We start from the raw sequence: 27,008 nt of genomic DNA, 5'->3' as shown, positions 1-27,008 counted from the left end.
CGTCTTCCGAAGCACTATCTTTCCAGAGCCGAAAATTTTCTTGGGATTTGAAATCTGCGGTTAGTTTCTATATGTCACCGTGTTTGCGCCTTTCGTCAGGGCGGCAAACTGCTTCAGAGGCGCATTCGACGGCCAATATTCCAACAAGTCGTGTATCTCGTCTCCTTTTCTTCGATCAAGTCTCTTGATAGCCAAGTGTCATTCGGCATCAGCTGTGTCCGACGCCGTTCCCGGATCATGCTCTGTATGGTCTGATCGACAATGTTGAGAATAAGTGGTTGCTCGAGGTCTTCTCAACGGAACAAAAGAGTTTGGCTGACAGCTGCTCGTGCTCCCTTCGTCACAGATTCTGAATTAGACACTCTCAGACTCTAACGCATTTCTCAGGCTGCGGCGTCAGATCGGCATCCATCATTCTACACCTCGGGCTCGCCGGCTGGCGTTCTTGGATCATCATTGAAACACGGCCGCTCGAAGCATGATCGCAGATTTCCTTCGTCCGGTGTCCGCTCAAAAACAACCACTCTTCTCCGCCGATCCCTGATGTTCTCTGATGTCCGAGTGATTGTCCGGTAGATCTCACATAGCCATTTCTTGCGAAATCCCTCCCTGCCCTGCATATATCTGGGCAAGATTTTGGATGGGTGGAGCATAGACCTTGACACTATGCTACAATGATCAGGGCTATCAGAAAGTCCTGCCACTCAGTCACACATCGTCTTCGAACCTGCATAACTGCGGGAAGGGCCAAGGGAAGCCTAGTTGCTGTTGGGGAAGCTATATAAACAATTGGGATCATAACTCTTGACCATTCCCTTGACATTCTCTTTGTCCCAGTATACCCGTGTGGAACAGTGCTAATGTTGAATTTTCCGAAAATGGGTAGATTAAAGGAACCCTATGCTACCGCTCTAGCCAAAGCCACAATGTCATGATGTATACACCAGGAGAACATGCACCATTCCTATGCGAACATCTTCATGTGCTTTGTATGTCTACTTGGGAAGTAATTGCTTTTGGAGGAGTCAGTGTCGTCTCCAGTGTCGTCGTCATGCCTGACATCATTGGTGGCCTGATTTTGAACACGACTTCGCAATTTGGTTCCTTAAATAGCCACGTCAAGTGACTCTGGATACTAGAAGGGAAGGTACAGCGTTTGCAGGTTGGTTCATTCATGGCTATGTTGCCAGCGATGACGGAACAGCAGCACCTTGAGACTCTACTCAATATCGCTTGTAGTTTCTTTCTACCTCTCGAACAAGATGAACTATCTATCACCAAGGCTAGGAAAGCATACATATAGGTGCTCCTACGGGGTGGAAACACAGTCAAACAGAGGCGAGGTTTTCCAGGAGAATGCGGCACTGATCTAGAGTAGCTAAGCCTTCCAAGCGCGCCTTGGAAACTAACATAACTAAAACAATATAGCAATACCTTGAGCATCGTTATTATTCGAAGGAGTATGCAATTGGGGGAATGAGGAGCAAACCAGACTGGACTGGCGCTATATCTATCTTGAAATATGGTGGGAAGTTGGCCCGTAAACGCCACATCTCTGATGACCAGGATACTAGCAGGTAGTAGCAACCCTAATCCATGAAGGTACGAGATCACTTTCCATCAATGAGTGCATGCAGCTTGCCGAGGTCTTCACGAACGTCGTGGCGGCGGACATCTGACAGAGAGCATGCTACATGTGGCAAATCCCTTGTTCCCTTGGTCTGCATTGCCGAAAGAACGTACTGTAAGTCGTGCAACTCTACATCATTCGCCTCTCGACTGTCACTTGATGATCGCGTGACACCAATGAACGACATTTTTTTCTCTGCAGAGCTGGCTCTGAAGACTTGCGAGCCCTCGTATGGCGAATTGGCGATCATGTGTGACCCCTGTCAGAGTACAGCGACGCCAAAGCTCCAAGGTGGACCGTAAGTCCGTAAAGGGCGTGTGAGCTGTACCTGTACGCTGCCGTCGTTGTCACCTCTATCTGACATGAAATTGATAGCTTGCCTTTCCCTGTCACCGTTCATCCGCCATGTTGGATTGAATCTTGGCATGGACGTCCGTCGTACCGCATCAATGACCAGGGCGGATTGAACAGGGGTACCTGGTGCGTCAAGTCTACCGTCAATCAACCCCAAGGACATAAAAGAAAAACGAAAAAAACCTCCAGTTACAGGAGAAGCATATGCGGATGCAGCGGGCCTTGGGATAATAAAAAATTGGAGGAGAGAGCTTGTGTCGAGAACTTTCCAGCTTCACCGCCTGTCAGACAAGCTTGGATCGTCGATTTCTCATGCTGGCGGTCAAGGCGAGGGTGGGAGCTTTATCCGCAATTGCAGACCGACAAGACGGAGGCCGCCATGGCAATGTTATGTGTCATATCGCAAGTATCGACTGGAGTGCCAGTGCAGACTTCCGGCCCAACCTGGTGCAAGGCACGAGGAATACGAGGTTACTGAGATACTAAGTGCAGGCCAGCCGATCATTACATGGTGGACAAAGTGTCAAAAGGAGGACTCTCACAATGATAGTGCCGTTATAGTTACTGCCTGTATTTGTCGGCAATTGTAGTCAAACTCCATCCATCACCCACAAGCACAGACATGGTCATTATTATTGACAGGTTTGACCGGCCGTTTTCGTTTCTCCCCGGGCATTCGCTGTCGATCGACGAATTGGATTGTCAAAGGTGGCTGTCGAGTTTCGGGAAATTAACGCCAGGACTCACAGGATAAGGAAAAAGAGTGAGTGAGACAAGATGCCTGGTGATGTTCAGATCACCAAATCGCGAGGCAGCGAAAGTCCCAAACTTGGAGAATCGGCTCCACTGGCTAGCTAAATTTATTCTCGTGAAAGTCGAAAAGCGATTGGCTGAGGAGTGAGGGAAGAAAATCCCCGCGCAGTCATAAGAATAACAACTGTCAGTGTGGCACTGTCAACTCGGGACATGCTGCCACCGCCATTCACCGTCACGAAACCTGGTTGTTCGCTCCACTGGCCGTTTAGCCGTCCTGGCTCTGAGTTGTCTTCCATTTTTCTGGTTAATAATATCGGCTCGTGGAGGGCCCTTTTCACGAACGCGGGTGGCGGGCAGCGCCCGATTTTGCCCCGGGAATTCGTTCTCCGACTGTTTTCGTGTTGGCGTTGGAATTATCATTAAATGGCGCGTTGGTTGAAGAATATTTACCCTGGTCCAAAGTGCAGATGAAGTCATTGTTGCCCGTGCGGCCTGAGGCGCGGACACTTTTTCCCAATGCGACGTTTACACGCAATCAAAACCGAGCCAGCTTTGACACTTGACACTTGACACTTGACAGTCATCATCCATGTGGCTGACCTGACTTCTCAATGGCAAGAGCGAGGAGAAGGCCATGGCGGAGGACAAGGACGGGCGGCGGAAAGGAACAAAGCGAGCGGTTGTCGGACATGTACCGAATAGCAGGAGCCAAAGAGCACAGACAGACTGCGGTAAAGGGCGGGCCATGCCACGCCTTGAGTTTCTTTCATGCCATGCTTCACCCATGTAAAACCTGGGCCGTTCCAAGGGAGCTCACTCCCTCGAATAATGGTTCCCATTACCGCGTCCTTTTTGCCCCCAAGTCGCATCCATTCGCAGAGCTTCCCTATTTGCTCAGCGGCTGAAAGGGGGCGCGGATTTCGGACTGCGCCCCGGAGAGTCGCCAGTGACGCCAAGTTTTCCAGCAACCAAGTCACTGGCGAGGATCATATTCCTGCGACAGGGAGGTTTCATTATTGGGTCTGGGGCTCTTGGACGGGCCCACATGTGTGATCCATATGGAGAGGCGCCGGCCAGGTTGTTGGGCGTCGATTCTGATTGACCGAACCAGTCGAGCAGGCTGGGGAGCAGGGGGAAAGGCACAAGGAGACCTGGGGAAATGACCGCGGTCCAAGTCAGCGAAAGCGGCTGGGCTGAGTAACATCCACGGTTGGGTTTGAGGAGGCTTCGGCGTCAAAGAAAAATAAGGGAGAAGAGAACGACGCTGTAATTCATCATCGTTCTGATATTGGAGCGAGTGCCTCGAGCAGGTGCCTGCACATCATCGCCTTGCTTTCATCATCGGCCATCGCCCAGGCGCTGGTGTCGGGGACGTCGGTGTTCATTGCTCAGTCGCGCACTTACTCGCTTTGTTTTAGACCCGATCTTGGGGCTGCGATTCATTTCCCTTTGTGCTCTTCCCTGCTTGTCATGCCTGAGCCTTGACGGAATCGTGGACCCGGGCACCGGGCTTTTTCTTGGTCTTGTTCGGAGCCTTTTTATCATTCGTGATCGCATCTCCCATGCCGTTGAGCAGAGCAGGTTTTGAACCCACTGGGCTGCGTCGTCTTCAAGTGAATCGCTCGCAAGACTGCAAGACTCTGGGGGTTTGTGGGCTGTGGCTGTCACTTGCAGTTGCGCTCGCAACAATCCGGGGTATTTTCTCGCTGAGACTCCATCCATCGTCCCTCACCTGACATCGATCTCGACATTGCCATCGTCTCCAACGCTTTTCTTTCACTCTGTCGTTCTCGTTCTTCTCTTTGTCCTCTGCTGTGAAGCGAGCTCTTGATCCGTCTCCGTTCGACTCACTCTTCAACCCCGAAGTCCCCCGTGTCGGCCTCTCTCAGCCTCCAATCTTCCCTCCTCGCCTTCTCTCCCACTGCATACACACCATGCCTCGTGCCACCTCACTCCACAATCAGGAGCAGCTGTTTTAGAACTAACGCCATGGTTACTGGAAACAGCAGTGCACCCGGAAATGGTATCACTGGAGGCCTAGAGGATGATGCCAGCCTAGGCATCCAGATTACCATCGCGACGCTCGCCGGGATTACTTGGTATAACGCCATAGAGCTCATCGCTCTTGTGTTTGTCACTTTCAGCGACTATCAGGGCCTATATTTCTGGAGTTTACTAGTGTCGTCGTCTGTGGGACTCATACCATATTCGCTCGGTTTCCTGCTCAAGTTCTTCCGACTGACATCCGCGACATGGCTATCCGTCACCTTCATTACCGTTGGCTGGTATTGCATGGTCACCGGTCAGGCCATCGTCCTGTACTCACGACTACATCTTGTCCTTCCTAACCCGCGTGTCCTTCGCCGGGTGCTGGCTATGATCCTCATCAACGCCGTCATTCTTCACCTTCCCACTACTGTCTTCACCTACGGCTCCAATCTGGCGGGCGACAAGGATACCTACCAAACCGGATACAATGTTATGGAGAAAATCCAGATGACCGGATTCTGTATTCAAGAGTTTGTCCTCTCCGCATTGTACATCTGGGAGACGATTCGCATGCTTCGTCTTGACCCGGATAGAAGTAAGCGCAAGATCATGTATCAGCTGGTTACAATCAACCTGATGATTATTCTCATGGATATCGGCCTTCTCGTCGTCGAATACATGGATTACTACATCATGGAAGTAATGATCAAGGGTGTCGTCTACAGCGTCAAACTGAAGCTCGAGTTTGCCGTCCTTGGAAAACTTGTCTTCCTCGTCAGCAGCCATATATGGAAACAAGAGTCTGTAACCGGTGCACCGGCGGAGCTGCCAGACTTTGTTGATGCCACGCGAGTCACCTCAGACCTCACGCACGCAATCCCGAGAGCACGACAACGCTCCCATCCCTTCATGGACGATGATGATGTCGATATCGCTATGTTTGAACACTCTGGCCCTCCACGCGAATCAGGAACAGACAACTCGGATATCTCACATGCTCTGAGCGGCGAAACACAGACGAATAACCCTCCATGCTCAGAACGAGACTTTACCGAACAACCACAGCGACTACCACCGCTACACGTTAAGGAATCAACGTACCCCGGATGAATCGACCTATGTCCGTTAGTGCGTTTCCCCTCATTAACCTACTATCCACCACCGCCGACCACCCTATTCCTCATATACCGTCAAACGAATAATGAGCAACGAAATCACGGTCAGATAAAACTCACCATGACAGGCACAACCGCAAACCAGCAATATGGAGGCTTCCATTTCATAGAGGTCGACATTTTGGGTTTGCCGATACCAATCGGGGCTGATGTTGAAAATACAACTCCAGCCAAACCCTGTGGAGAAGATAGGGATGAAATTCCCATTCTCCGCTCGGCCGCCTGCATACAAACTTTATTTACGGGGTTTTGAAGCAAATGGTAATCAGGCCCGAGCCCACAGTGGATTCAAATCCACACCCATCAAACTACATAGTACCAGGCTCCACGCTGTGCAAGTCGCAAAGCGGGAGCAGTCACAAGATTTAAATTCTGCACCAACGCACACGGATGCTTACTCTCTACATCTTACTCTCAACCACGAGGCTTTGATCTAGTCCCTGGAGAAAATCAAGGAGAGAAGGGAAAGGAAACTTTCTCGGTTCATAACGCCAAGATAAAATACTTAAAAAACGCATATAAAACTGATATGAATTTCCTATTTATTTATATTGTAGTATTCTACCATTTCGCACTGAGTAATTTAGCAAAAGCTCACTCGGCGGATATTTTATGATACACCGTCGTTCGTCGAACAAAATGTCTAGCTTATAGCTTTGGCTTTACGCCGTCTCCTATGTATGAAGGAAGCCCGAGGGACGTGGAATATATAATCATACCAGCCGGTAACTAATTCGATATAACTAACATATACAGAAGGGAAAATATAGGGAATATACAAGAGCCGATCGATGAGATGTTATGGAACGCTACCTATAGAAGAAAAAATAAAAAAATAAAAAAAAATTTAAGATCTAGCGCATCTCATAACCCTTACGCCGAAATGATTACTATGAAAGATCCATATAAGTAGGCCACTACGGAGTAGCAGCTAGCTAGGTAATTTCAAACGCCTTGCAGCCCTCCACAAGCCCATCGGCTAACTTACTTACACCCACCCAGCCGGGGCCGTACTGTCGTACCTCATCGAGCGCAGGAATGGCGCCCTGCTTATTATAGTCGCTCCAGAGGCAAACGACTTTTCCGGTCAGGGGGCCTAGGGTGACACTGGGCTCTGCATTTTCGGCGCTGTACCATTCAACGTCCACCGTCCATGTATCTTCCCATGTACGACTCCAGAGCCGAATTTCTTTAATTCCCTTCGGGGAAGTGTTTGGGAACCGTGGGTCGTATGCGGAGTTGGCGACGTGGAAGTTCTTAACTGGGGTGTCAAAGAGGATCTTGCAAGCGCGGGTGTTCTGGCCAGAAATATTGAACTGGGCGTGGCGAGGCTTGTCGGCGGGGTTTGAGATCTCTAAGGAAAGCCAGTCTTCCAGGAGCTTGTCCTCTGGGACGACTTGTGGGGGAATTCCTGCCCAGGAACATTTCGTTCTATCGCCAAAAGTTTCACAAGTGACGGTTTGGCCAGCTGCACTCGGTAAGCCAACGGCAACGTCGTAGACGAACGGCTGGACACCTGTCAACGATGTAGTATTCACGCCAGTATCAAGATCTACTTCTTGGAGGAAGAATAGTTTCAGCCGATTAGACTCTGAGAATGGGAAAGCAACGAGGTTGTAGATTAGGGTCCCGGCGAAGACAGCCAGCAGGAAAACCGGAATATGGTAGGTGTACCGATGAATGAACGGTAAAACAGGGTTGAGGAGAAGTGTGGTGAATACGGCAATAGCAAGATAGATGAATAGCGTGGAGCTTCCATCCTGTCCGGTCTGGTGGAGTGCGCTGGTCAGCAGTAGGGACAGAGAGCCAACCAAGATGAGGACAATAGGAGCGGAGAGAAGGAATTGCAGCACCCATAGCCATCTTGGCAATGATGCGCTCCATCGCTGCTCGAGGCCGTACACATTGATGTCACGTGTATGCTCTTCACCATTTGTTTGGTCTGCATTGTCTGGGGTCACGCGAACGTAGTTCGCGAATGTAGTTCGCTGCCGGCTACCAAGCAGTGAGGTCGACTCTGTCGGTTCTTCATCGTTCCCATCTTCATCCCCCTCATCATCGTCAGATGGTCCTCCAAGCCGGCTACCATAGCTGCTGGGTCGTCTCGACACCGGCCGTAGTAGGTTTGCATAGTCCGATTTGCGCGGCAGGGAAAAGAGCTCAAGATACGAAATCCACGTAGCCAGGAATGTTCCTGAAAACGCAAAGAAGATAAAATAACTTCCCCCCAGGCCCCAGCGGTCTTCGTAAATAGTGGCAATGACTTGCAAAACCCACATCAGGACAAAAGTCCAGGTGAAGGTATAGACGCGGTGGAACGCAGATGGCCGAGCAAAGTCGGCAACCCGGGACACAAACCAGGCGAAAAATGTCCAGGCAGATATCATCATACTCCACACTGCATATTGGCTGCTGTGAATAATGTACGGGTTGACCTTGGTGAGCAAGTACGCCAGGGTCACAGCAACAGCGGTCGGAATTCCAAGCAAGAAAGGGTATCTAATGAATCCCCGGTCACCATACAGAGAGAGTACCTCTAGGCTGCCCTCTGGTCGTACCTTCGTTCTGAAAAGATACATTCTATCGACCTTGGTGAGAATTATGCTCGTCAAAAGCAAAATCAACGGGGCCACCACTAGGAGAGTCACCGATAGCGCAAACAAAGTATGTAGGCGGAAGAGCACAAACGTGCTCCCGTACAAATCGAACCATACAGCCTGAGATCCAGTACCACTTGCGATCTTGCCATCGGTCCTAGGTGGGCCCTCAAATCGACCGCTCGAGTCAGACACCAAGCCCTCTGTCGTCGCGACTGCCGTTGACAACATGTGCCACAAGGAATCCCTGGTGGTGTGCCTAGTGTCATCCTGATCCGTGTGGTACCTAGCCCTCGGCTCCAAAAATGCGACATCGAGACCGCGAAGACCCATGTCACCCTCAAACACTACATAATCCGTCTGACTCCGGATCAGGCCTGTCTGGAACCCATCGGAGCCCAGCACAGACCCAAAAGGGTGCTGTGATCGCATATAAGAGGCAGCAACCTCAGCATCAGAGCTGCGAAAGAGCACAGCGCGGCCGCCAGCTCCCGCGCCTTCCAAATTCAAAAACGTGTACGGAAATCTCGACAGCGGATGCTGGCTATATACGCGCGCCCCGTTCAGAAAATCCTCCTCGCCGTTGTTAAGCAACACCACCAACCCCTTCCTCGGCTTATGTTCCGGCGTCGTAAAATATTTCACAAGTTGCAGGCAAGTGATCACACCGATTCCGTCATCAGTCGCACCGTATCCCGTCGAGACGCTATCGTAGTGCGCGTTGACCAGCACGCCACCCCCAGATTTCGGGCGTCCCTCGGGAAGTTCCCACCATTGCTCTGTGTCATCCTCCTCGCCACGGATATACACAAGTATGTTGGTTCCTTCGAAATAGACTGCTAGATTGTCACGGGCAAATGTCAGGTTCGAGCGCATGTCGTCGAAGACGAAGGTGTCCGGTCTCTTCTCGGCGGCGTTCGCGGTGTCGAGGATTTCGTCGATACGCCGCAGCAGCCATTCGTGGATCTTGTCATTTTGACGCGAGTTAAACGGACGGTATCCAGACGTCAGGACTTGGAGATCGCTCCACGCTTCGGTGAGATTCAGGCCCTTGGGAGTCGAACTGGGGGCGGACGGTACGACATGATGGACGACTAGCAAAGGGATGACGAAGGCCAAATAAACGGCCGCGGTGATGAGTGTGACCGGCCAAGGCGTGAAAGCCAGTGGATTTGCCCTCGGCGGCTTTGGGGGATCCATCGGAACACGACTCCTGTTACAGGAGTCTCAAGTTGGCGAGCACTTGCTTGCTGTGGCCTCAGATAGCTTGAGCTTGCAGATGCGGAGATGACGGAACGGCAAGCAGCGGGGCACGGGATCTGATACAGTACAGATACGCATAGATTACAACATATCGCGGGAGGCTACCCACTGGAATGCGACTGTGCTTATACTGGTAATTAGTATTTTAAACCAGCAAACTACAAGATAATCTGTACTAGCCAGTAGCTGTCGGTTTAATTGTCTCTTCTCACCACCAATATCAATAGATGTCTACTTTATTCCACATCCGGCGGTGGACAGTCTGATCCCCACGGGAAATCTTCATACTAGTATGTGCCAATCGTCAACAATATACCCACGGCCGAAAAAAAGAAGAATAGCTAAGGGTGAGGTAGAATTCCCCATATAACCGCTACCAATGCAATGCCCAGATAAAACAAAAAGCCCTGCTTCGAAAGCGATGCTTGTTCCGTGGCCCAAAATATCGACAAGACCTAGAGATAACATCCATGATAGTAAGATATGCTTAACAGACTTGGGAAAAATAAATCAGGCTAGAGGAAAGAGGAAGAAATAATACTGGTGAAAATCACAAGCTGCGGCAGAAGGCAGGGGTATCAAGTATGGGGAGGTGTGATGTCAATGTAGTCGTCATCGTGAATTGCGGTGGCATGCATGAGGCCGGTCACTTGGCCGGTCACTTGGCCCTCTTCCTCTTCCAATTCTTCATCGTCATCGTACATGGTGGCCTCATTCATGTCCCGCTGTGGTGCAGCTTCTTGATTCAGGTGGTCACGAAGGCGGCTGACACCTTCGCCACTGAAAACACAGAAGACCTCGCGCTGCTGGCGAGTGAACTCGGCGGGGGCATCGCGACAAAACCTTGTCAATTCCTCCCGTAAAAAGGATGCGACACCAGTGAGACTGAGATGTGTCAAGCGAGGACAGCTGTTGAGTAGCGCATGGATGCCCTGTGCATTGCTGATTAGATATTCGGCTTCTTATAGTAGGAACAAGGGAAACGACCAAAGGGCATAAAAAAAAGAGGAAAGGAAAGGAAAGGAAAGGAAAAAGAACTTACAATCATTGTGAGGTTGATGCAGTAACTCAAGTGCACTCGCTCTAAGCTGCTGAACGAAATGGAGTGATCCGGAGTTGGTCGAGCAAGTGCTAGTATACTGGCGTCTGTAATCAACTGACATTTGACTAGGCCAATCCGCCTTAGCTTTGGTAAAGTTGCCAATTGCTGAACACTTCTATCTGTCAGACGACTGCAGCACGCAAGGTCAATATATCGGATGCGGTTGCAAGACTTGACCAGCTGTATCACTGCAGAGTCGGTAATGTTGGAGCAGTGGCCCAGGTGAACATAGTGTAGGTTCTTCCCAAGTTTACAGATGGCCCAAACGGCACGATCAGTGATGAATCGGCACTTTGCGAGCACAAGGTTTCGTAAACGCGGGGCAGCAGCGACGATTCGTTCAACAGCGTCATCCCTTATACTCTCACATGCCGTCAGATCAAGTATACGGAGACTGCCCATTGAGATATTCTTGGGGAGTTCCAGGAAGGCCATATCGTCAATCTCCGTGCAGTGAGCGAGTCGCAGTTCGCGCAAGTTTTGTAAAGTAGTCATAAGGGTCGTCACCGATTTGTTTGTCACTTGCTTGCATTCTTGAAGGTCGATCTCGAGGACAGAAGGGCAATTTTGAGCGAAAGACATGATCGCCTTATCGGTGACATGAACGACTCCATTCAGTTTCAACTACAACATGTTAGAACAGGGATAGATAAGGAAGTTAACTAATCTCGAAAAAAAAAAAAAAAAGGAAAAAAACTTACTCTTTTGAGATATCGGCACTGCTGCGAAACGGCAATTAGTGAATCGTCTGTCACCTTTGTGCACCCAGTGATATTGAGGCCCTGCAGCCGATGACAATTTTCTGCCACTTTGAAGAGAGTGTGGTCTGTAAGAGACCGCAGTTCCGAAACATCCAAAGCCTGCAAGTGCCGGCTACCATTAATCAAATCCGATACCCCATTGTCAGTAAGTTTGCGGCAATTTGTCAACGTTAAACGCTCGATCCGATTGCATTGGGAAAACGGGACGACAGTCCCATCGGAAACGTCTTCCGTGAGGGCGGAGAGATTTAATCGCTTGATGAGCCCTGAATATAGGAAGAAGCTGTCTTCCTTGCCCACGGAAGCCGTGATCTTCTTGAGGTTATCCCAGTTGTTGCAGGATGGCCGGTGCCAAAGAAGTCCGACACAGTTTACAGCCCACATACGACACACCAACAGGCAATTCATCAGATCTTTCGGGGAGTTCAGTTTCGAGAAGATAGATATCAGAATCTCCGGCGGAAAGTACACGATCAGCGGTAATCTGACGGCTGGGTCATTTTGAATATGTGAATCGCGCGAATTTCCGCCTCCGATCGATGACTGCGAGTCGTTCGGCTGGATTGTGAAGAAATCGGTATCATCGTCAGCGGCACGTTCTGGAGACGTCGAGTCTGAGGATTCGGAGGGCGCTTCGCTCGAAAATCGCGTGGGCTGCCGGGAGCGAGCCATGATGACGGCCTCAGGTTTGGGCGTAGTTGCGATCTAACAGATGTCCTAATCGTCCACTTGTCTGAGCTTCAAAGCGACATGGACAGGCGTATATACTGTACGTCACTTGACGCAGAGGATCCCTCTCACTACCGATAAACCTCTGTTGGTCGAGCGTCGACCGATCGCTATTGAGTCAGGTTGGTGCCAAACGAAACCGTAGAGTACGCGGAGGGTTCAGGTGTGAAGGAGATGGTCGGAGGTTGGAAGGCTTTATCAAGGGGATGCGCGTTGGGCGTGCCTGCGGTGAATGCACAATAAAAGCGATGGCAGGGACTTCGAGGGACGTTGAAGGGACAGCGTTGCGGACGGGGCCAGGGGGAGGGCAGGACCTCGGAGAATAAGATGGGTAGCCTCCCGAGTCAGAGTCGCAAGGAGCTCAAAGTCCTCGATCTTGGAGGGGTCGAAAGGTGATATTATTAGCGCAAGCTAAGGCGATGGAATGTGATTGTGACGACGCCAGAATGGGGAAGGCGGCGGCTGCGATCCAAGGCGGGGGACAAATGAAATCAACGGCTCTTTCAGGCTTCGACCTTGGGTACCCTATCGACCAGGGACGCGACAGGCGCTTATATCGATGGCTGCATCGAGAGGTGAAAATTACTTTGTTGAGAAAAGAAAGAAGGAAAAGAAGGAAGATTGATAATTGAGTGGGTGGGGGGCAGATCAGAAAGCGATGGCTGCTCTTTAGAATGCGGAAATTGAAAATGGGAATCATGGTCCTAAAGCGGCTGATCAATCTTGAGCCTGACTCTCTTGAACTCGACTGAATGTGGCAAATGGACATAATGCTTGTTCATAAGCATGCTGACGTGACAACCTTGTCGTTGGTCATTCACTCCCTCATCCCTTTAATGAGTGTTCTCTCGCTGCCATGCAATACATTTGTGAAGAGCGATGCCTTGATTCTGCTACACATTGCCGTATATACTCCAATAGTATCCCTAGTCTATCTAAGTACCTTGCGTCTAAACGCAGATCCGTCATGACCGACTTCCTCCCTTCGCCCAGTCGCGGAGGACGTTCTTCCTCAGCTTCCCTGTGCTGGTCTTGGGAAGCTCCGGGACAACCTCCACTTCTCGTGGGACCATGAACTTGCTGATTCCGCTAGTGTGCTTGGCCCAGTCAACAACATCCTTGCCCTCCAGTTGCCTTCCTTCTTTGGCAGTGACAAAGGCCTTTGGTCGTTCCCCCCAGTGACTATCGGGGACGGCTACAACACCAGCCTCTAGAATATCGGGATGGGTGACCAACATCGACTCGAGCGCAACGGACGAGATGTTCTCGCCTCCTTTACTATTTGTCAGCGTTATGGAAACGAGAAACAAGGGGAGGGACAGGCATACCGCTAATAATAATGTCCTTAGCCCTATCAAGGATCTGAATTGCCCCATCGGGATGCCAGACGGCCAAATCTCCTGAATGGAGGACACCGCCAGCGAATAGTTTCCGCGTAGCTTCGGCGTCCTTGTAGTAACCCCTGGCGCAGATATTGCCAATAAAAACTATCTCGCCGATTTCCTTTCCATCCCGTTGTACATCAATGACGGTTCCCTCTGACACCTCGGTCTTGATCACGCGCACGGGGAGACTGGTCAGGAAACCATGTCCCTGCCGTGCCATTCGCCCGAACTTCTCTTTGCGCGGGAGAGTCTCCCAGGATGGCATATGGTATCCTTTGGTTATAGGGCCGTATGTCTCCGTCATGCCGTAGACGTGAACCGGGTGCAGATTCAAGCCTGTCATTTGTTCAAACAAATGCGGTGTCGGAGGGCTCGCCGCAACAGTGACGTGCACTGGCTTTGATAGTTTTTCAGCCTCGGGAGAGTTACAGAGGATCGTATTCACAGTCGGAGCCGCGTTGAAGTGGGTGATATTCTCTTCCTTCAGTAGCCTCCAGATCTGAGGGTAATCAATCTTCCGTAAACAGTAGTGAGTCCCGCGAACCGCCGTAACAGCCCATGGGAATGTCCAACCTAATATCACGTTTCAGTAATGCATTGTTTTGAAGAGGCCCATAATAGACTCACCCATAGCATGGAACATCGGCAGAATCCACAGATATCCGCAGCGCTGGCCATGGTAGTTAAGCCCAGATTCAATGATATTGCCCATAGCGGCCAGGTAACAACCACGATGGGTATATTCTACACCCTTCGGCCGTGCTGTTGTTCCACTAGTGTATGCTAGCGCAACTATATCATCTTCAGACGCCGCCTGGCTCTCAAGAGTGCTCCAACCATTTGCGCCTGTATCGCGATCATAGTTCAATCCTTCGAGAACAGCTTCGTCAAACGGCCCAGCTAGTTGTCCCTCCGTCGCATCTGTATCCGTATCGACGATAATCGAGATATTTGGATTCGACGATCTAAACGAATTCAAGAGTGGCAAATACTCCTGGTCGACGATAATAACTTCGGCGTCAGAATGCGTAAATATATAAGCGATATCATCCTCTTTGAGTCGATAATTCACAGCTGGATGTTTATATTAGCATCTAACCACCATATTCAGGGGCTCCAAATTCCGTACCAACGTTAACTGCCCCTGCAGCCGCAATCCCAAAAATCGACTCCAGAAACGCGGGCGTATTGGGACACAGAATCCCAACCTTCTTATACCCATGCTTCTTAAGGTAGTATGCAAGCCCTCTAGCTCGATCCGCCGTCTCTAGGTACGTTCTGCGCAGCACTTGATTATTCGCGGTGATGTGGTAAATTGCCTCGGCCTTGCGAAACCACAGTTAGCGAATATGCTCCATACGGTTTCGAGAAACAAAGGTGCAACTCACTTCTGGCTCTATGGCCGCAGCTCTTGGCAGGAAAATCGTCGGGGATAGCGTATGAAAATTGACATTATGCCCTGGGCGATTTACCGAGGCCGGCGCGGCTGTGCTATTGGCGTCAAGGGGTTGTTGGAAATGGCCGAGGAGGCTAGAGAGGCGGGTTTTTACGCCAGACATCGAGAATAAGGAATCGGAAGGGTTAATGGCAACCACTAGAACAAGGATGAGAATGGGTGTTTGTTCAGCGGGAGAGCGAGAATTGAGAACAATTAATATGGCGGGCAATGTGCCGAGTCGTCAGCTCCGACGAGCGTAAACGACCCCAGTCCAGTCGGGACCGGGCTCGGTGGAGTGCGGGGAAGATTCAAACCAATTCTGCGGAGAACCGGATCCCTCTCCCGGGTTATCGATTGACGCCGGGATGCTTCAGCCATCGCCCCGGAGACTAAGGACTTCCTATCTACGATCAAAAACTACAAAATTTGAACAGTCTGCCTTTTTGATTATTTCGTATAATGAAGACGGGGAGTTAAATTTGATTGTATACGAGTTCTGTGTAGATTGCGACTGCCGCTCTCTTTCCGCAGTGTTTCCGCTATCCTTCTGTCCGCTTCTGCAGATCCAACCCATTACCTAGGTACAACATTAACCCTCAATGGCCATTCTGCTGATCTGCACGATAGGCCGAACAGCCAATGGCAGTGCTACTATTTCTGCACACTGAGATCACCGGATCCGGTGTCACCGGATCCGCTCCTCGATAGTATAAGATGATGGGAGCTAAACACAGGGAATGACCTCATTGTACCGGTGAAGAGATCTTACAGACAGACGAGAGCGACAAAGGATCATGCTACTAATATTTATATTCCCGGGTCGACGATAGGTCAATTGATTGCTGCGGCTGATTGCACGGTGCAATTCATACGAGACTTCATATACCATACCGAGGGTGATCACCTACGAGATATGAAATAAGAAACGAATAGATATATGAGATTAGCTCGTTTTGGTGTTTGGGAACTGGGAGAATTCTCAGCCTTTTCCAAAGGCAACTTGGATCAACTCCTATGCAGGGATGTGAATCGGACTCATAAAATAGTAGATTGAACGTATAGAAGGCGAATTGCAGGTCATGAACTCTTGAAAATTTCTTGGATTAAACCGCCACGGTGCGAAATAATGGGTTAGCTATTTTGAACAACCTTTTCATCCCAAGCGACTCCTGTATTGTACTTTTGTTTTAAAGACGACACCGGTCTCTCCTGCCTCCCATGTACATCGCAAACATGTTATGTTGTGGGATCCATGAAAAGGCAGGAACGAGAAAAAAGGTCATCTACCAGCCTCCCTTTCAAACTTCGCTGAAAGCTAAAACCGTTCGCGATCTCAACCCATCCCATCAAAGACACAAGCAACCAGCCGCGCAACCAGGTATAATCTAGAATCCGTACTCAGCGAGCTGGCTCTTGGTGTTTTCGCTAACGCTCGCCGACTTCTGCGCGTGGGCAAGTTGGCGGCGGGCAGCCTTCTTGCGCTCGTAGTATGCACTGCTCTTAACCTTCCGTCGCTCCTCAAGTCTATAGAAAAATCAGTTAGTCACTGTTCAATACACGACACCACACATCCCGGAGACGTGATAATACGTACCTGGCAACAACGTCCTGGTACTTCCAGCCAACCTCGTGGCTGAGTCTGCCGACGGTGCAGTACTTGCGGCCGGGGCGGAGACGAAGAACACGCAGAGCCTGGGGAACAACGACGCGCTTCTTCTTGTCGTAAGGGGGAGGGACGCCCTCGAAGACCTTCAGGCGCTCCATAGCAGCAGTACCGCGGGCGGTCTTGTGGGGAATCATGCCGCGGACAGCCTTGTATAAGATGCGGGAAGGAGCGCGGAAGTGGAAGGGACCACCACGAGTAGGGTTGAAACGGGTGATCTTGCGGAGGTAGGCGTGGTACTTGACTATTGTGGCGGAGAAAAAACCCATGTCAGCCGTTTGTAATCCTGATGTGCGAGCATCCAAGCATTTGCATATTCTCCCCATCTATTCCATTTCATATCGAAAATTCCGTCTTTTCTCCAGTTCCTTGCCATCACGTCCAAGTTCCAAAACAAACGCAAAAAACTCTGAAACAAATGCGAAAGGGTCGGAGAAAACGTACGCTTCGCACGGAAGAACTCGCCAGAGATGTTGAGGGCTTCACATCTCACGACGACGATCTTCTGGCCGTTAAGCAGCTGCTTTGCAACAGTGCTGGCCAGGCGACCAAGGAGGTGTCCCTTGCCGTCGATGACGACCTATAAATTCATCCAACACGAGTCAGCGACTGCATTCTTCAAAAGGGTCTTTTGCCCTGTTGCAAAGATATCACGGCCGTAGAGTCATCGGGAGGCGGCGGTACGCACCACTGGATCGGTAGAGGACATCCTGCACAGTCACCGGTTCAAAAGGAAAATATCCAGCGAAAGGAAGAGCGCTGCTCTAGGATACTCCCTGGGGATGTATGTTGTCGGCGGTTGTTGTCGTTGTGGGCAGGTTCAACGCACACAACGGAGTCGGATGTGGTTCGCAGGTTGGCGGTCGCTAAGCGAGGGCGGCGATACTTTTGTGCGGGAGATCGCCTGAGGGCCTTAGCCCTAACCACCAATCCCGCTCCTGATCACGTGAAGTTCCAGCCATTGCAAGATCAAGTTTGCGTGCCAGCCTTCAAGTGGCGAATCAGCTCACTCTCTCATTCGTCAAGGCATCGCCCTCCGGTGCACACTATGCAATAGGTAATGGTGGACTATAACTGTCACTCGAAACCGTACAACGTACGATGGTGAGGCGCCTTGCACTAACTCGATAACCCCACCGGGCAGCTATACAGAAAGTAACATTCATTATTATCCTATTACTTCAGTAGAAAGTGAGTTTCGCATCCCGGACTCCCCTATCAATAACTTCCTCCAATGTCCAGCGTGGGGGCTCAGTGATCTTCTTTCCCGTTAATATTGCGCCATCCAGCTGAGGCTCTTTCAGCCCGCCGGCTTTCCCAGAAGAGAACTTCAGCTGTAGTGCTTCTCCAACCTCATCGCATGCGTCTAGAACGCTGTCAAGGTCGTCCTTGGTATGCGCTGCAGACACACAGAGTCGTGCGCGAGAAAGCTCCAGTGGGGTAGCGGGATATGTCACAACAACCACCGAGATCTTGCGCCGCAGCATCTCCCTCGAAAATGCCGCCATCTTGGCGGGATGGTACAGCATTAGCGGTATGATTGGCGAGTCATCGTGGCCGTATATGATGAAACCAAGCCTTTTCAAGCCTAACCGAAGGTACCGCGAGTTGAATGTCAAGCGTTGCATTCGCTCTAAACCCTCACCTGGGCGGAGAGGATCTTCATCTGCGATCAGCCGAAGTGTCGAAGAAACCTGCGTGAGAATTGGGAGTGCTGGTGCTTCGCCGTATACTTGGCCAGCATTGGTGCAGCGTAACTTATCGATGGTTTCCTTGTCTGCAGCAACGTAGCCACCATTGGCCCCAAATGATTTGGTGAATGTTCCCATCAAAATTTCGACCTCAGCAGGATCAATTTTGAAGTAGTCACAGACTCCGCGTCCTTGACTGCCGATCGCACCAATCGAGTGTGCTTCGTCAATGAAGAGATAAAATTTGTATTTTTTCTTCAACTCCAGAATTCGGGGAAGATTGCACATTGTCCCCTCCATTGAGAATAACCCTTCTACTGCCACCATGATCTTTCTCCATGGCCGATGAGTTCGCGGCTGGCCTTGAGAAATGGCTTGCCTCGAGATTACGCATATTGCTGTGTGAAAAGACCTCGACAGCTGCCCCTGAAAGCCTGGCACCAAATCGAATGGAGGCATGATTAAGTTCGTCCGATAAGATCAAACAGCCATTTTCTACAAAAGTTGAGAATATTGTAGAATTTGTTGCAAAACCAATTGAGAAAACAATCGCTGCTTCTTTTCCGACTAGCCGCGCGATCTGGTCTTCCACTTCGACTAGCAGCTTCGTGGAGCCTGGATATTGTCCTGCCATGCTAATTCCATCTCTGCGGATAGTTTCTTCCACTGCATCGGCACAGGGGCCTTCCGACTGCGCAAAACCAAGATAGTTGTACGAGCTTAAATTTAGCGTATTGGTCATTGTACCGATCAAGTGAAAATGAACGTTATCATTTGTAGTCCGATCGAGCAGAACAATATTCCTGCCAGGAACACCGGATATAGGTCGTTCAAAGCAGTCGTTGATTCTCTGTTTCATACGTCGGGTATAGAAACTCTCGAAACCGTCATATAACGAAGCGTACCCATTCTGGAGCTTTAGATGCTGGTGAGCATGCGGTTGGAACCATCTGGCAAAAAAGTCCCGGATATGACCAAGAAATATCAGAAAAAGGAAGCTGATATAGGTTGTCAAAACAATGAAGTATGGGGGATCGTCGGCCACCGGGTTTGGTACCCTACTCCCCGAAGCCACACTGGTATATAGGTGAGACGGGTCGCCTAATGGTCCGAATTCTGCGTGTTGTTTTGGTACACTTTCGACTGACTCTGAGGACTGGTCGGGAGTCGATCCGCCAGCCCCGGTTGTGTCGTTGAAGCATCTTGTCACAGCTCGAAAGGATACAATAGCCGACGTATGGCTTTTAATCGGGCACGATGTACCATCAATCTGTGCGCAAATCTGGGGATCTTTGTCGAGGCGAGATCTTTCTTTGCGCCTCCATGGGGCCATTGTGAAGATTAGAGTGTCGGCGACGATGGTGAAGTATTTGTGCCAGAAAGTGGTGCAAACCCTGGCCAGGTATGTGCAGACACTCTGCGTCCACTATACGTTGCTCTGAACTATCCGAGAGCTGTCCTGAGAAGTCTATGAGGGCTCTGCTTGTTGCCGTTGCTCCTTCTCGACTTCATCTCGTTATCCGAAAAGGCAGGCGCAATGGGCATACGGACACCGACAAGGCTTGCTGGCCCTAGCTCTTTCCTGTATTGAAAAATGAACAAAAACCACTCTTGGATTAATCACAATTCCCTAAAGTTGGGCTTCTAGGTTGGTACCCGACACTGCGAAGTAGATATACTTTATAGGAATATTGCTCGGCCACAGAAAATGCAATAGGAATTTGGTCTTTCTATGCCTACAGGCCAACATACTCAGCTTATAATTCGCTCCTGGCCTTAAATATCTGCAAAGGTGTTAAGTCCCTGCGATTAGAAGGACAGTTTTCGGTTTTATGGGTCACAACTACAGATACAATCCTGAAGTTCATGCTAATGGTCGGAGTTAATGAGGTTAGATTGAATGACGACTCTGTAAAGAATGTATAACCGATATATACTACCAAATCATATCACAGCGGCATAGCCAATTCACTTCCAAATACTCAACAAGATTGGTGGCTCTTCACGAGGTGGATTGAATACACTGCGCAGTATCATGAAGGTGGAGGGCCAGAGCCAGAGGGCATCGGACCACCACCCCCTCCAGCATTCTCATTCACGACACCTCCAGAGGAGGTCAAGGTGGCGGCGTAGGACACGGACGAATCATGATTGGCAGACACGTCGACTCCCAAGGTGACCCAAGCAAAAACGCCATCTTCAACGGAGTCGCCGAGCAGTGCGTATTGGAAGAATGGATCAGAGTCGCTGTCTTCAGTCTCGACTATGACAACGTGGTCGTCTGCATTCGCCGTCATGTCCACAGTGTTTGTGTTGTAAGGGGAGGTCGCCTCTATTTCATCTATCAAATCCTGATCAAAGAATAGTTGCCCAATATGGGGGACGTAGCCGCCAGTAAGCGTGTTGTTGGGTAGAACAGTTGCGTTAAGATGAGCAACAACATGGATATGTGTCGTGCGGCCGCCATAGTGGCCCGGGAAAACGGACTTGAAACCCGCAACCCCGTCCGCATCGGTCTTCTGGATGCCACGAAGGAATGTCTTGTCAAGGTTGGAGTCATCGTCACTATCGCCGTTCATGCCGCTTTGCACGCCGGAATAGACACCAGTCGAGTTGCAGTTCCACACATCCCAGTAAAGGTCGTTGATTGGCTCGCAGGTGTTGATATCAATGAATTGCCCATCAAGATAGATTGGAACACCTTCCTCCCCATCGCTAATGTCATAGCGGATAAGCTCGCCTTTTACCCAGAAGGGCCCAATCTCTCCCTCCGGGGCGAGGATGCAGACTGTATCGGCGTTGAAAAGATCTGCTGCGGGCGTGTTTGGAGTAACGTGAAGGTCAGAGTGGTGCGAAGTGTTCAGGACCTTGTCGGTGTCACGAGGCTCAATGGCGAAGGTTCGTTTCCTGTACTTTTCAATCAAGGCTGCACGGCGGGCTTCTGCACGAGCCTTGACTCCACGCGCCTCGAGCTTGTCCGCACACTGGTCCAGAGTGCTTCGGGCACTGCGCAGGAAGTTACGCTTGCCCAAGTCGGTGAAAGAGCTGGGCTCATGGGCACCGGGGTGGGCAAAAGCAAATCCAGCAGTGGCAATGAGTGCCAACTTGCAGATTTGAAGAAGATGCATTGCTCAATTATCAAAGCCACGAGCTCGGAGGATTGCTGGTTAATGAGCAGATTGAAGACCCGAATCTACCAGGACTATGGTAGCCTTTATATACCTCAGTCGCTTGGCAAACAAGGACCTTGCTTCGTGTACTTTCTCATCGGTCCCGAGTTTACTCCCACGTCCTCCACTCGTCATCGCCGTCGTCATCCATCGTCTAGGACTTGAAACAGGAGAGCAATTTCCACTGAAGTAGGTAAAGAGAAATGAAACCGATGGACACCAAATAGTAGATTAGATGTGGATGCTGATGAATTGCATGAATCTCATTGATGGAGGAAAAAACAGAGTCAAAAACAAGGATGTCGATCGTCTCGTGATCTGCAATGTGGATTCCTATATGGGGTAAAGGGCTCACGTGGTGCCGGAGCAAGAGCATTCCCGCTGACTCATCTCCACCTATATCTCGACCATGTGTCTCAGTAGCTTCTCTTCATATCTCCGTTGAACAGCTCCACTTTCAACGGTCCTATGCGCCTAGTGGCCTGGAATGAGTGATCCGTCACCAACTCGGCGCGGCGGCAGGCTGCGACGGGCCTGTGATCTCTGCCAACAAAAGAAAGTACGTAGGTAGCTTGGCAGCCTGCTGCAAGGATACACTCCTTACCTCGGATAATGGACAGATTCGCTGTGATAACGGCAAGCCCGAGTGTGAAAACTGCCGCCTGTCTGGATACCATTGCACTGTGACACGGAGGTCGCCTCCAATACGAAGTAACACCAAGGAGTACGCGAAAACGGAGCCCTACCATGATCTTTCCGTTACTAATGACACTTCCTCAGGCGGCTTGCGGAAGCTAAATCGCGAATACGGGAGTTAGAAGAATTGATCATAGCCCAGAAAGATTTACAGATACCATGTCATGGCGATGGGTCTGCAAGCTCGTTTGGCAGCCTGTCTTCGGGATATTTAGAAGATCCCCATGATGTTGGAACTACTCTGGCAATGTTTCAAATGCATATTGCCTTGTGTGGTGTCGGAGCTGCTGGCTCAGCTGAGAGATACTCCTTCTGCTCACTTATTCATCAACGAACTGGATGTGACTTTGATGTTGATAGGTTTTTACAGGGGTTGCCGAATGCCTCTGGAATTCCGAACTCTAGAGATCCAGGAAAGACCACATCGCAAAAGTGGCCTTCACAACTTTTGGTTCAAACCTGTATACACCAATTTGTGAAAACAGGGCTGTATTCAGTCTTCCCAATTGCCAACGTTGAAGTGTTACAAACATTGCTCAATCAGCATATCCTGGACCACAAAACTCAACGCGCTCACATAGCCGATTTGGCTTGCTTAATTGCATTTACAGCTTTGGTAACAGAACTACATCGTCTTGAGCCTGCTTTCTCTGATACCGACCCTGATTGCTACCTCCGGGCTGCACTGTCACTGTTGCCCCGACTGTTGATGGAGGCTGCTAATTTAAGGACCCTCGAAACATTTACCATTATCGTGAGTTTTGTCACTACTATAACTTGGAACGGAACTTATTATTCACCATCAGGTCACATATCTTCTGCCTATTGGTCACACGAGAACGGCTGACTCCTTACTAGCAGTCGCCGTCCGTATTCTTTACAGTCTAGGGGGAAACCGTTATTCTGTCATTCGAGAGGCAGAGGGTGGGCATCTACGCGCTATATTCTGGCATTGTTATAGTCTGGATAAGGAACTGGCTATCCGTTTTGGACGCCCGCCCTTGATCAACGACATTGACTGTGACTTACGGCTGCCTGACAACTACATTTCGTCCTGGTCGCATGACCATTTTTTTCATCGCCCACTATCCTCTCGGATTCTTCTATATACATCGGACCTTCGCCTCGCGCTGATTAAATCAAAGATCTATGCTCTCTTATATTCTGACCACGGCCGCGCGCAACCCGAGGCCAGGCGTCTTCAGTATATTCGCGAATTGGATGAAGAATTAAACGATCTAAAGTCTAGCTTTCCTGCCAGCTGCTGGCCTGATGTCTTTGCAACAGGGGACGCGCCAGATTACACATTCCATGATTTAAGCTTACGGGGAGTCAACCTACACCTCGAGTACTACTTCTGCTTGGGCAAAATTCACGGAGCAAGCAACGCCTACAGTCTAACTTCTCCACATAGTTGGTCCTTCCTACCTTCTAGTGCCGAGCTTTTCTACCAAGAATCACGAACCATGCTGTTGTATATATCTCGAATACGCCAATTCCTCAACTGGCATACTTACTGGTACGTGGCGGGCTTCCACACCCCAACGGAGAACTAACCCACCCCATTTGTGTCAACAGGATCCATGCTCAGTTTATATTGACCGCCGTCGTATCACTTTTCCGATACCTCATCACCTCTCCCAAGGCACACACCTTCATCAGAGACCTCGAGATTCTTGAGAATACCGCGGAGACCTTTTCCGACCTTGACCGTGAATCTCGGGCTACACGCCGCTTTGCGCCCTTCTTCTTCACCTCGTGCTTCACACGGAAATTGATCTTCCTCGCAAAGCAATCTTTGCGACAAGCCAGTGGTGGATAGCCTCAACGAGTATCAAAGCCACGGCCCTGATAACTAGAATTCGAATGATTACATAACCATCCTTTAAAAGCAGCAGCATTCTGGAATAGCCCATCCTCTGGTACAGGCTCACGTAGTCATCATCCCTAATGTTGACTCAATCTCATTTCTCCACTACACAATAGTAACACTCTCAGCCGCAAAACGAGAGCCGAATGAGTCATCTGAGAAATCCACCTATATTAGTCTAATCTACCGGCAGGTCCCGAGGCAAAGTGCTTAGAAATTAGAAACCAACAACAACAGCGATGCATCGCAAAACACGGTTTGTATGCGTCTCCGATACACACGGCTACACGCCATCTGAGGCTGGCTTCAGACTCCCCGCAGGCGACGTCTTGATCCACGCAGGGGATTTGACAAATCAAGGAAGCAAATATGAGCTTCGCAAAACCATGGACTGGATCGCAGCTGCGGACTTTGAAGTCAAGATTGTCATTTGCGGTTAGTATCAAGTGCCCGTCCCCAGTCATAGTATCGTTAGGGTTTCACCCAATCAATGCTAAGCAGGAAGCTATACTGTCTTGACTACCTACCAGTGAAGCAATAGGTAAACTAAAGCAGCAAAACACAGGAAATCACGACATAACTCTCGACACGCCATTCTACAAACTTTACGGGCCGAAAATCCACAACAAGCAGCTCCAATCCCCATCCGAATGCATAGATATCGTCACCAACGCCTCGCCCTCTATCGTATTCCTCCAGCACCAGTCAGCACTAGTGCGGCTACGCCGGCCCAATGGGCCAAACACCGTCTTTAAGGTCTTCGGTTCGCCGTACTCGCAATGCGAGGGCCCCTGGGCCTTTCTATACGGGTCCGACGAGGCTGAGAGCCTCTGGAACCAGATTCCGTTGGATTCTGATGTTGTTGTCACACATATGCCGCCTCACTTGCATTGCGATAGGGCATCTGGGGCGTCGATGGGGTGTTTGGGCTTGAAGAGGAGGCTGCGGATGGTTAGGCCCTGTCTGGCTGTTTGTGGGCATATCCATGAGTCAAGAGGCTTTGAGCGGGTGCGTTGGGCCTCTGTATTCAAGGAGGCTGAACAAGAGGGTGAAAATGTCGAGGAGCAGGTGGTGAAAGGCGCTCTTCCGCCTCAGGGAAGCAAAAAGCAAAGCCTCGTTGATCTAACAGGTAAACGAGCTCCGAGGCTTGATAATGATGGGCTCTTCGGGGAAAAAGCTTCTTTCTCGTCGCTCGACTTCCACCAAGACATCATTCTACTTCCGCCGCAAACCACCAAAGAGGATCATGGACTCCCAGATTCAGGGAAAACACGATTTGAAGCTCGAAATACTGACACGGAGGGGCTCCAAGCGCAAAGACGCGAAACATGCGTTGTCAATGCTGCTGTCATGGCATCTAACTGGCCACATCGGGGAGGCAGGAAGTTCCACCCTGGCCCTATAGTTGTTGACCTTGAGCTGCCCGTCTGGGCAGAATAATCACCATAGTTACTCGAGTTAACATGGCCATAATGACGATATGATACTCAATGAATGCAATGGACCAACTACCTATGGTTTGCGCCCAGATTATTCCCCATACCTGGTAAAGGGCCCTCACGCATTGGCCTGCACTTTGACGTAGGCCCTGAAAACCTGCTTGGGTGTACACCGTGCATCGTGATCTACCGAGACCTCGAACCACGGACGACGTGATCATCTGTACCAGTTGGATGATGACACTTGATTGCCGAGCACCCGCAAGAACACGAGCAATGACATCATAGGTACTGTGGTGCACTCTACACTTCATGAACAGGTGCAATGTCAAATGACCCCAGAATAGAATACGTGGTAATAATAAGATTAATCAATAATAATAGTACAATATTTTCAACATTTGCAGATCAATAAAACCAGCCCTGCTCGCAGCTCCGCGCCGTTCTCCGTACTCTGTCTCCATACGGGGTACTCTGAGTCTGCGGATACAAAAAAAGCCCCAGAATAAGCGCTGCAAAAGCGTCTCGCGGCGTCGTGCTGACAGCAGGGCTGAGCAGTGCATACGCATACTACTACACCGTAAGAGTGTATTAGTGGGATGGGGCGCCGAAAGGCTGGGTGGCCTCGCGAGACGTCGACTAAGCCTGTCCGTAGATAGATTCTCACCTTTGACGTTACGACGCACCTTCGAACGCAAGTAAGATGGATACAATAGATGCTTTTCTCGGATAGGTTACATCTAACGGAGGAGAATTCTAGGCGCGAAATATACCTTGTTTAGACCGTATGGACGTGCGTTACTGGTTGTCATAAGAGTATACTAGTTTATGGTAGCCTACTTGGGGTTTCCGAGGCCTTGGATTGTCTCACCTTGCTTCGAGTAAGTATATCCCGCATCAATATTGCTGTGCTTGTTGTGAGTGACGTTTGAGACGGGTCAGGCTGATAGCCTTGGGACCTATATCCGGGTATTCGGGAGGATGGGTACAGCCGCCATCCGCCTGTCTTTCTGTTTCTTTAGATAGATAGACTCTTGGATTTAGGCGGGTGAGACCCAGCATAAGAAAGCGCCCGGCATGAACAAGCCGTTACACGATCTACAATGATGGGGGAACTTAGACCGTGCCTCGGCGCCCCAGGGACGAGAGGCAAGATATGTCTCGGCTTTCATGGGTGGAGGTGTATATTGAAGACATTCTTTGCGGCTAACTACAGAGGACAGTTGTATATAGATACTTGCAAAGAACAAGTGTGAACACTAGGCCAATCAGGCGGCCGCGCTAACCACGCATAGATTTC

At 50.1% G+C, this 27,008-nt stretch overlaps 12 protein-coding genes across 12 annotated transcripts; 4 read left to right on the top strand and 8 right to left on the bottom strand.

Moving 5' to 3' along the window:
• Positions 1–815: 815 nt before the first annotated feature.
• Positions 816–1,667, bottom strand: ASPSYDRAFT_1075758 (uncharacterized protein). The gene has a single exon (XM_040839884.1). The coding sequence runs from the start codon at positions 1,441–1,443 to the stop codon at positions 979–981; it is 465 nt and encodes a 154-aa protein (XP_040701529.1). The 5' UTR covers positions 1,444–1,667; the 3' UTR covers positions 816–978.
• Positions 1,362–2,762, top strand: ASPSYDRAFT_1079643 (uncharacterized protein). The gene is made up of 3 exons (XM_040839888.1): positions 1,362–1,928; positions 2,006–2,343; positions 2,540–2,762. The coding sequence occupies exons 1-3, from the start codon at positions 1,597–1,599 to the stop codon at positions 2,572–2,574; spliced, it is 705 nt and encodes a 234-aa protein (XP_040701528.1). The 5' UTR covers positions 1,362–1,596; the 3' UTR covers positions 2,575–2,762.
• A 1,967-nt stretch (positions 2,763–4,729) lies between these two features.
• ASPSYDRAFT_32857 (uncharacterized protein) lies at positions 4,730–5,839 on the top strand (the record flags this gene model as incomplete). Its single annotated transcript, XM_040845025.1, has 1 exon — positions 4,730–5,839. One exon carries the CDS (start codon positions 4,730–4,732, stop codon positions 5,837–5,839), a length of 1,110 nt encoding a protein of 369 aa, XP_040701527.1.
• A 1,000-nt stretch (positions 5,840–6,839) lies between these two features.
• On the bottom strand, positions 6,840–9,701 carry ASPSYDRAFT_133721 (M28 family metallopeptidase; the record flags this gene model as incomplete). Its single annotated transcript, XM_040840649.1, has 1 exon — positions 6,840–9,701. The coding sequence occupies one exon, from the start codon at positions 9,699–9,701 to the stop codon at positions 6,840–6,842; it is 2,862 nt and encodes a 953-aa protein (XP_040701526.1).
• Positions 9,702–10,021: 320 nt separating this feature from the next.
• Positions 10,022–12,508, bottom strand: ASPSYDRAFT_1075834 (putative ubiquitin ligase complex F-box protein GRR1). The gene is made up of 3 exons (XM_040839886.1): positions 11,568–12,508; positions 10,807–11,490; positions 10,022–10,696 (listed from the first exon to the last, which is right to left on the bottom strand). Exons 1-3 carry the CDS (start codon positions 12,297–12,299, stop codon positions 10,343–10,345), a joined length of 1,770 nt encoding a protein of 589 aa, XP_040701525.1. The 5' UTR covers positions 12,300–12,508; the 3' UTR covers positions 10,022–10,342.
• Positions 12,509–13,321: 813 nt separating this feature from the next.
• ASPSYDRAFT_32854 (putative AMP-binding domain protein) lies at positions 13,322–15,300 on the bottom strand (the record flags this gene model as incomplete). Its single annotated transcript, XM_040845024.1, has 5 exons — positions 13,322–13,629; positions 13,685–14,314; positions 14,369–14,815; positions 14,871–15,066; positions 15,130–15,300. 5 exons carry the CDS (start codon positions 15,298–15,300, stop codon positions 13,322–13,324), a joined length of 1,752 nt encoding a protein of 583 aa, XP_040701524.1.
• A 1,193-nt stretch (positions 15,301–16,493) lies between these two features.
• On the bottom strand, positions 16,494–17,715 carry ASPSYDRAFT_46914 (60S ribosomal protein uL13). The gene is made up of 4 exons (XM_040847338.1): positions 17,531–17,715; positions 17,287–17,422; positions 16,774–17,086; positions 16,494–16,703 (listed from the first exon to the last, which is right to left on the bottom strand). The coding sequence occupies exons 1-4, from the start codon at positions 17,549–17,551 to the stop codon at positions 16,565–16,567; spliced, it is 609 nt and encodes a 202-aa protein (XP_040701523.1). The 5' UTR covers positions 17,552–17,715; the 3' UTR covers positions 16,494–16,564.
• Positions 17,716–18,023: 308 nt separating this feature from the next.
• ASPSYDRAFT_59174 (putative serine palmitoyltransferase 1) lies at positions 18,024–19,866 on the bottom strand (the record flags this gene model as incomplete). The annotated part of the gene is made up of 3 exons (XM_040849653.1): positions 18,024–18,895; positions 18,924–19,682; positions 19,797–19,866. 3 exons carry the CDS (start codon positions 19,864–19,866, stop codon positions 18,024–18,026), a joined length of 1,701 nt encoding a protein of 566 aa, XP_040701522.1.
• Positions 19,867–20,317: 451 nt separating this feature from the next.
• ASPSYDRAFT_46911 (intradiol ring-cleavage dioxygenase) lies at positions 20,318–21,997 on the bottom strand. Its single transcript, XM_040847337.1, has one exon. It carries the CDS (start codon positions 21,659–21,661, stop codon positions 20,567–20,569), a length of 1,095 nt encoding a protein of 364 aa, XP_040701521.1. The 5' UTR covers positions 21,662–21,997; the 3' UTR covers positions 20,318–20,566.
• ASPSYDRAFT_1075745 (uncharacterized protein) lies at positions 21,760–22,119 on the bottom strand. Its single transcript, XM_040839883.1, has one exon. It carries the CDS (start codon positions 22,077–22,079, stop codon positions 21,858–21,860), a length of 222 nt encoding a protein of 73 aa, XP_040701520.1. The 5' UTR covers positions 22,080–22,119; the 3' UTR covers positions 21,760–21,857.
• A 71-nt stretch (positions 22,120–22,190) lies between these two features.
• On the top strand, positions 22,191–24,622 carry ASPSYDRAFT_1180204 (uncharacterized protein; the record flags this gene model as incomplete). The annotated part of the gene is made up of 5 exons (XM_040840356.1): positions 22,191–22,262; positions 22,324–22,427; positions 22,484–23,153; positions 23,206–23,918; positions 23,978–24,622. 5 exons carry the CDS (start codon positions 22,191–22,193, stop codon positions 24,219–24,221), a joined length of 1,803 nt encoding a protein of 600 aa, XP_040701519.1. The 3' UTR covers positions 24,222–24,622.
• On the top strand, positions 24,509–25,709 carry ASPSYDRAFT_90995 (metallophosphatase domain-containing protein; the record flags this gene model as incomplete). Its single annotated transcript, XM_040852421.1, has 2 exons — positions 24,509–24,704; positions 24,835–25,709. The coding sequence occupies 2 exons, from the start codon at positions 24,509–24,511 to the stop codon at positions 25,707–25,709; spliced, it is 1,071 nt and encodes a 356-aa protein (XP_040701518.1).
• Between the last annotated feature and the right edge of the window lie 1,299 nt (positions 25,710–27,008).

Source organism: Aspergillus sydowii (genome assembly GCF_001890705.1).
Source record: "Aspergillus sydowii CBS 593.65 unplaced genomic scaffold ASPSYscaffold_7, whole genome shotgun sequence".
NCBI lineage: Eukaryota > Fungi > Ascomycota > Eurotiomycetes > Eurotiales > Aspergillaceae > Aspergillus > Aspergillus sydowii.
The sequence above is the reverse complement of the archived record's forward strand: the minus strand, read 5'-3'. Positions and strand labels throughout refer to the sequence as shown.

What these genes read in the sequence shown, in the direction of transcription:
- ASPSYDRAFT_1075758 (XM_040839884.1), bottom strand. Translation starts at nt 1,443, where the DNA reads ATGCTCAAGGTATTGCTATATTGTTTTAGTTATGTTAGTTTCCAAGGC.
- ASPSYDRAFT_1079643 (XM_040839888.1), top strand. Translation starts at nt 1,597, where the DNA reads ATGAAGGTACGAGATCACTTTCCATCAATGAGTGCATGCAGCTTGCCG. An exon ending in CCAAAGCTCCAAGGTGGACC is followed by an intron (nt 1,929 to 2,005) that starts GTAAGTCCGTAA and finishes TGAAATTGATAG; the next exon opens with CTTGCCTTTCCCTGTCACCG. An exon ending in GCTTTATCCGCAATTGCAGA is followed by an intron (nt 2,344 to 2,539) that starts CCGACAAGACGG and finishes ATGATAGTGCCG; the next exon opens with TTATAGTTACTGCCTGTATT.
- ASPSYDRAFT_1075834 (XM_040839886.1), bottom strand. Translation starts at nt 12,299, where the DNA reads ATGGCTCGCTCCCGGCAGCCCACGCGATTTTCGAGCGAAGCGCCCTCC. An exon ending in AGTGCCGATATCTCAAAAGA is followed by an intron (nt 11,491 to 11,567) that starts GTAAGTTTTTTT and finishes AACATGTTGTAG; the next exon opens with TTGAAACTGAATGGAGTCGT. An exon ending in GCATCAACCTCACAATGATT is followed by an intron (nt 10,697 to 10,806) that starts GTAAGTTCTTTT and finishes AGCAATGCACAG; the next exon opens with GGCATCCATGCGCTACTCAA.
- ASPSYDRAFT_46914 (XM_040847338.1), bottom strand. Translation starts at nt 17,551, where the DNA reads ATGTCCTCTACCGATCCAGTG. An exon ending in TGTCCTCTACCGATCCAGTG is followed by an intron (nt 17,423 to 17,530) that starts GTGCGTACCGCC and finishes ATGAATTTATAG; the next exon opens with GTCGTCATCGACGGCAAGGG. An exon ending in CGAGTTCTTCCGTGCGAAGC is followed by an intron (nt 17,087 to 17,286) that starts GTACGTTTTCTC and finishes CCGCCACAATAG; the next exon opens with TCAAGTACCACGCCTACCTC.
- ASPSYDRAFT_46911 (XM_040847337.1), bottom strand. Translation starts at nt 21,661, where the DNA reads ATGCATCTTCTTCAAATCTGCAAGTTGGCACTCATTGCCACTGCTGGA.
- ASPSYDRAFT_1075745 (XM_040839883.1), bottom strand. Translation starts at nt 22,079, where the DNA reads ATGCTCTTGCTCCGGCACCACGTGAGCCCTTTACCCCATATAGGAATC.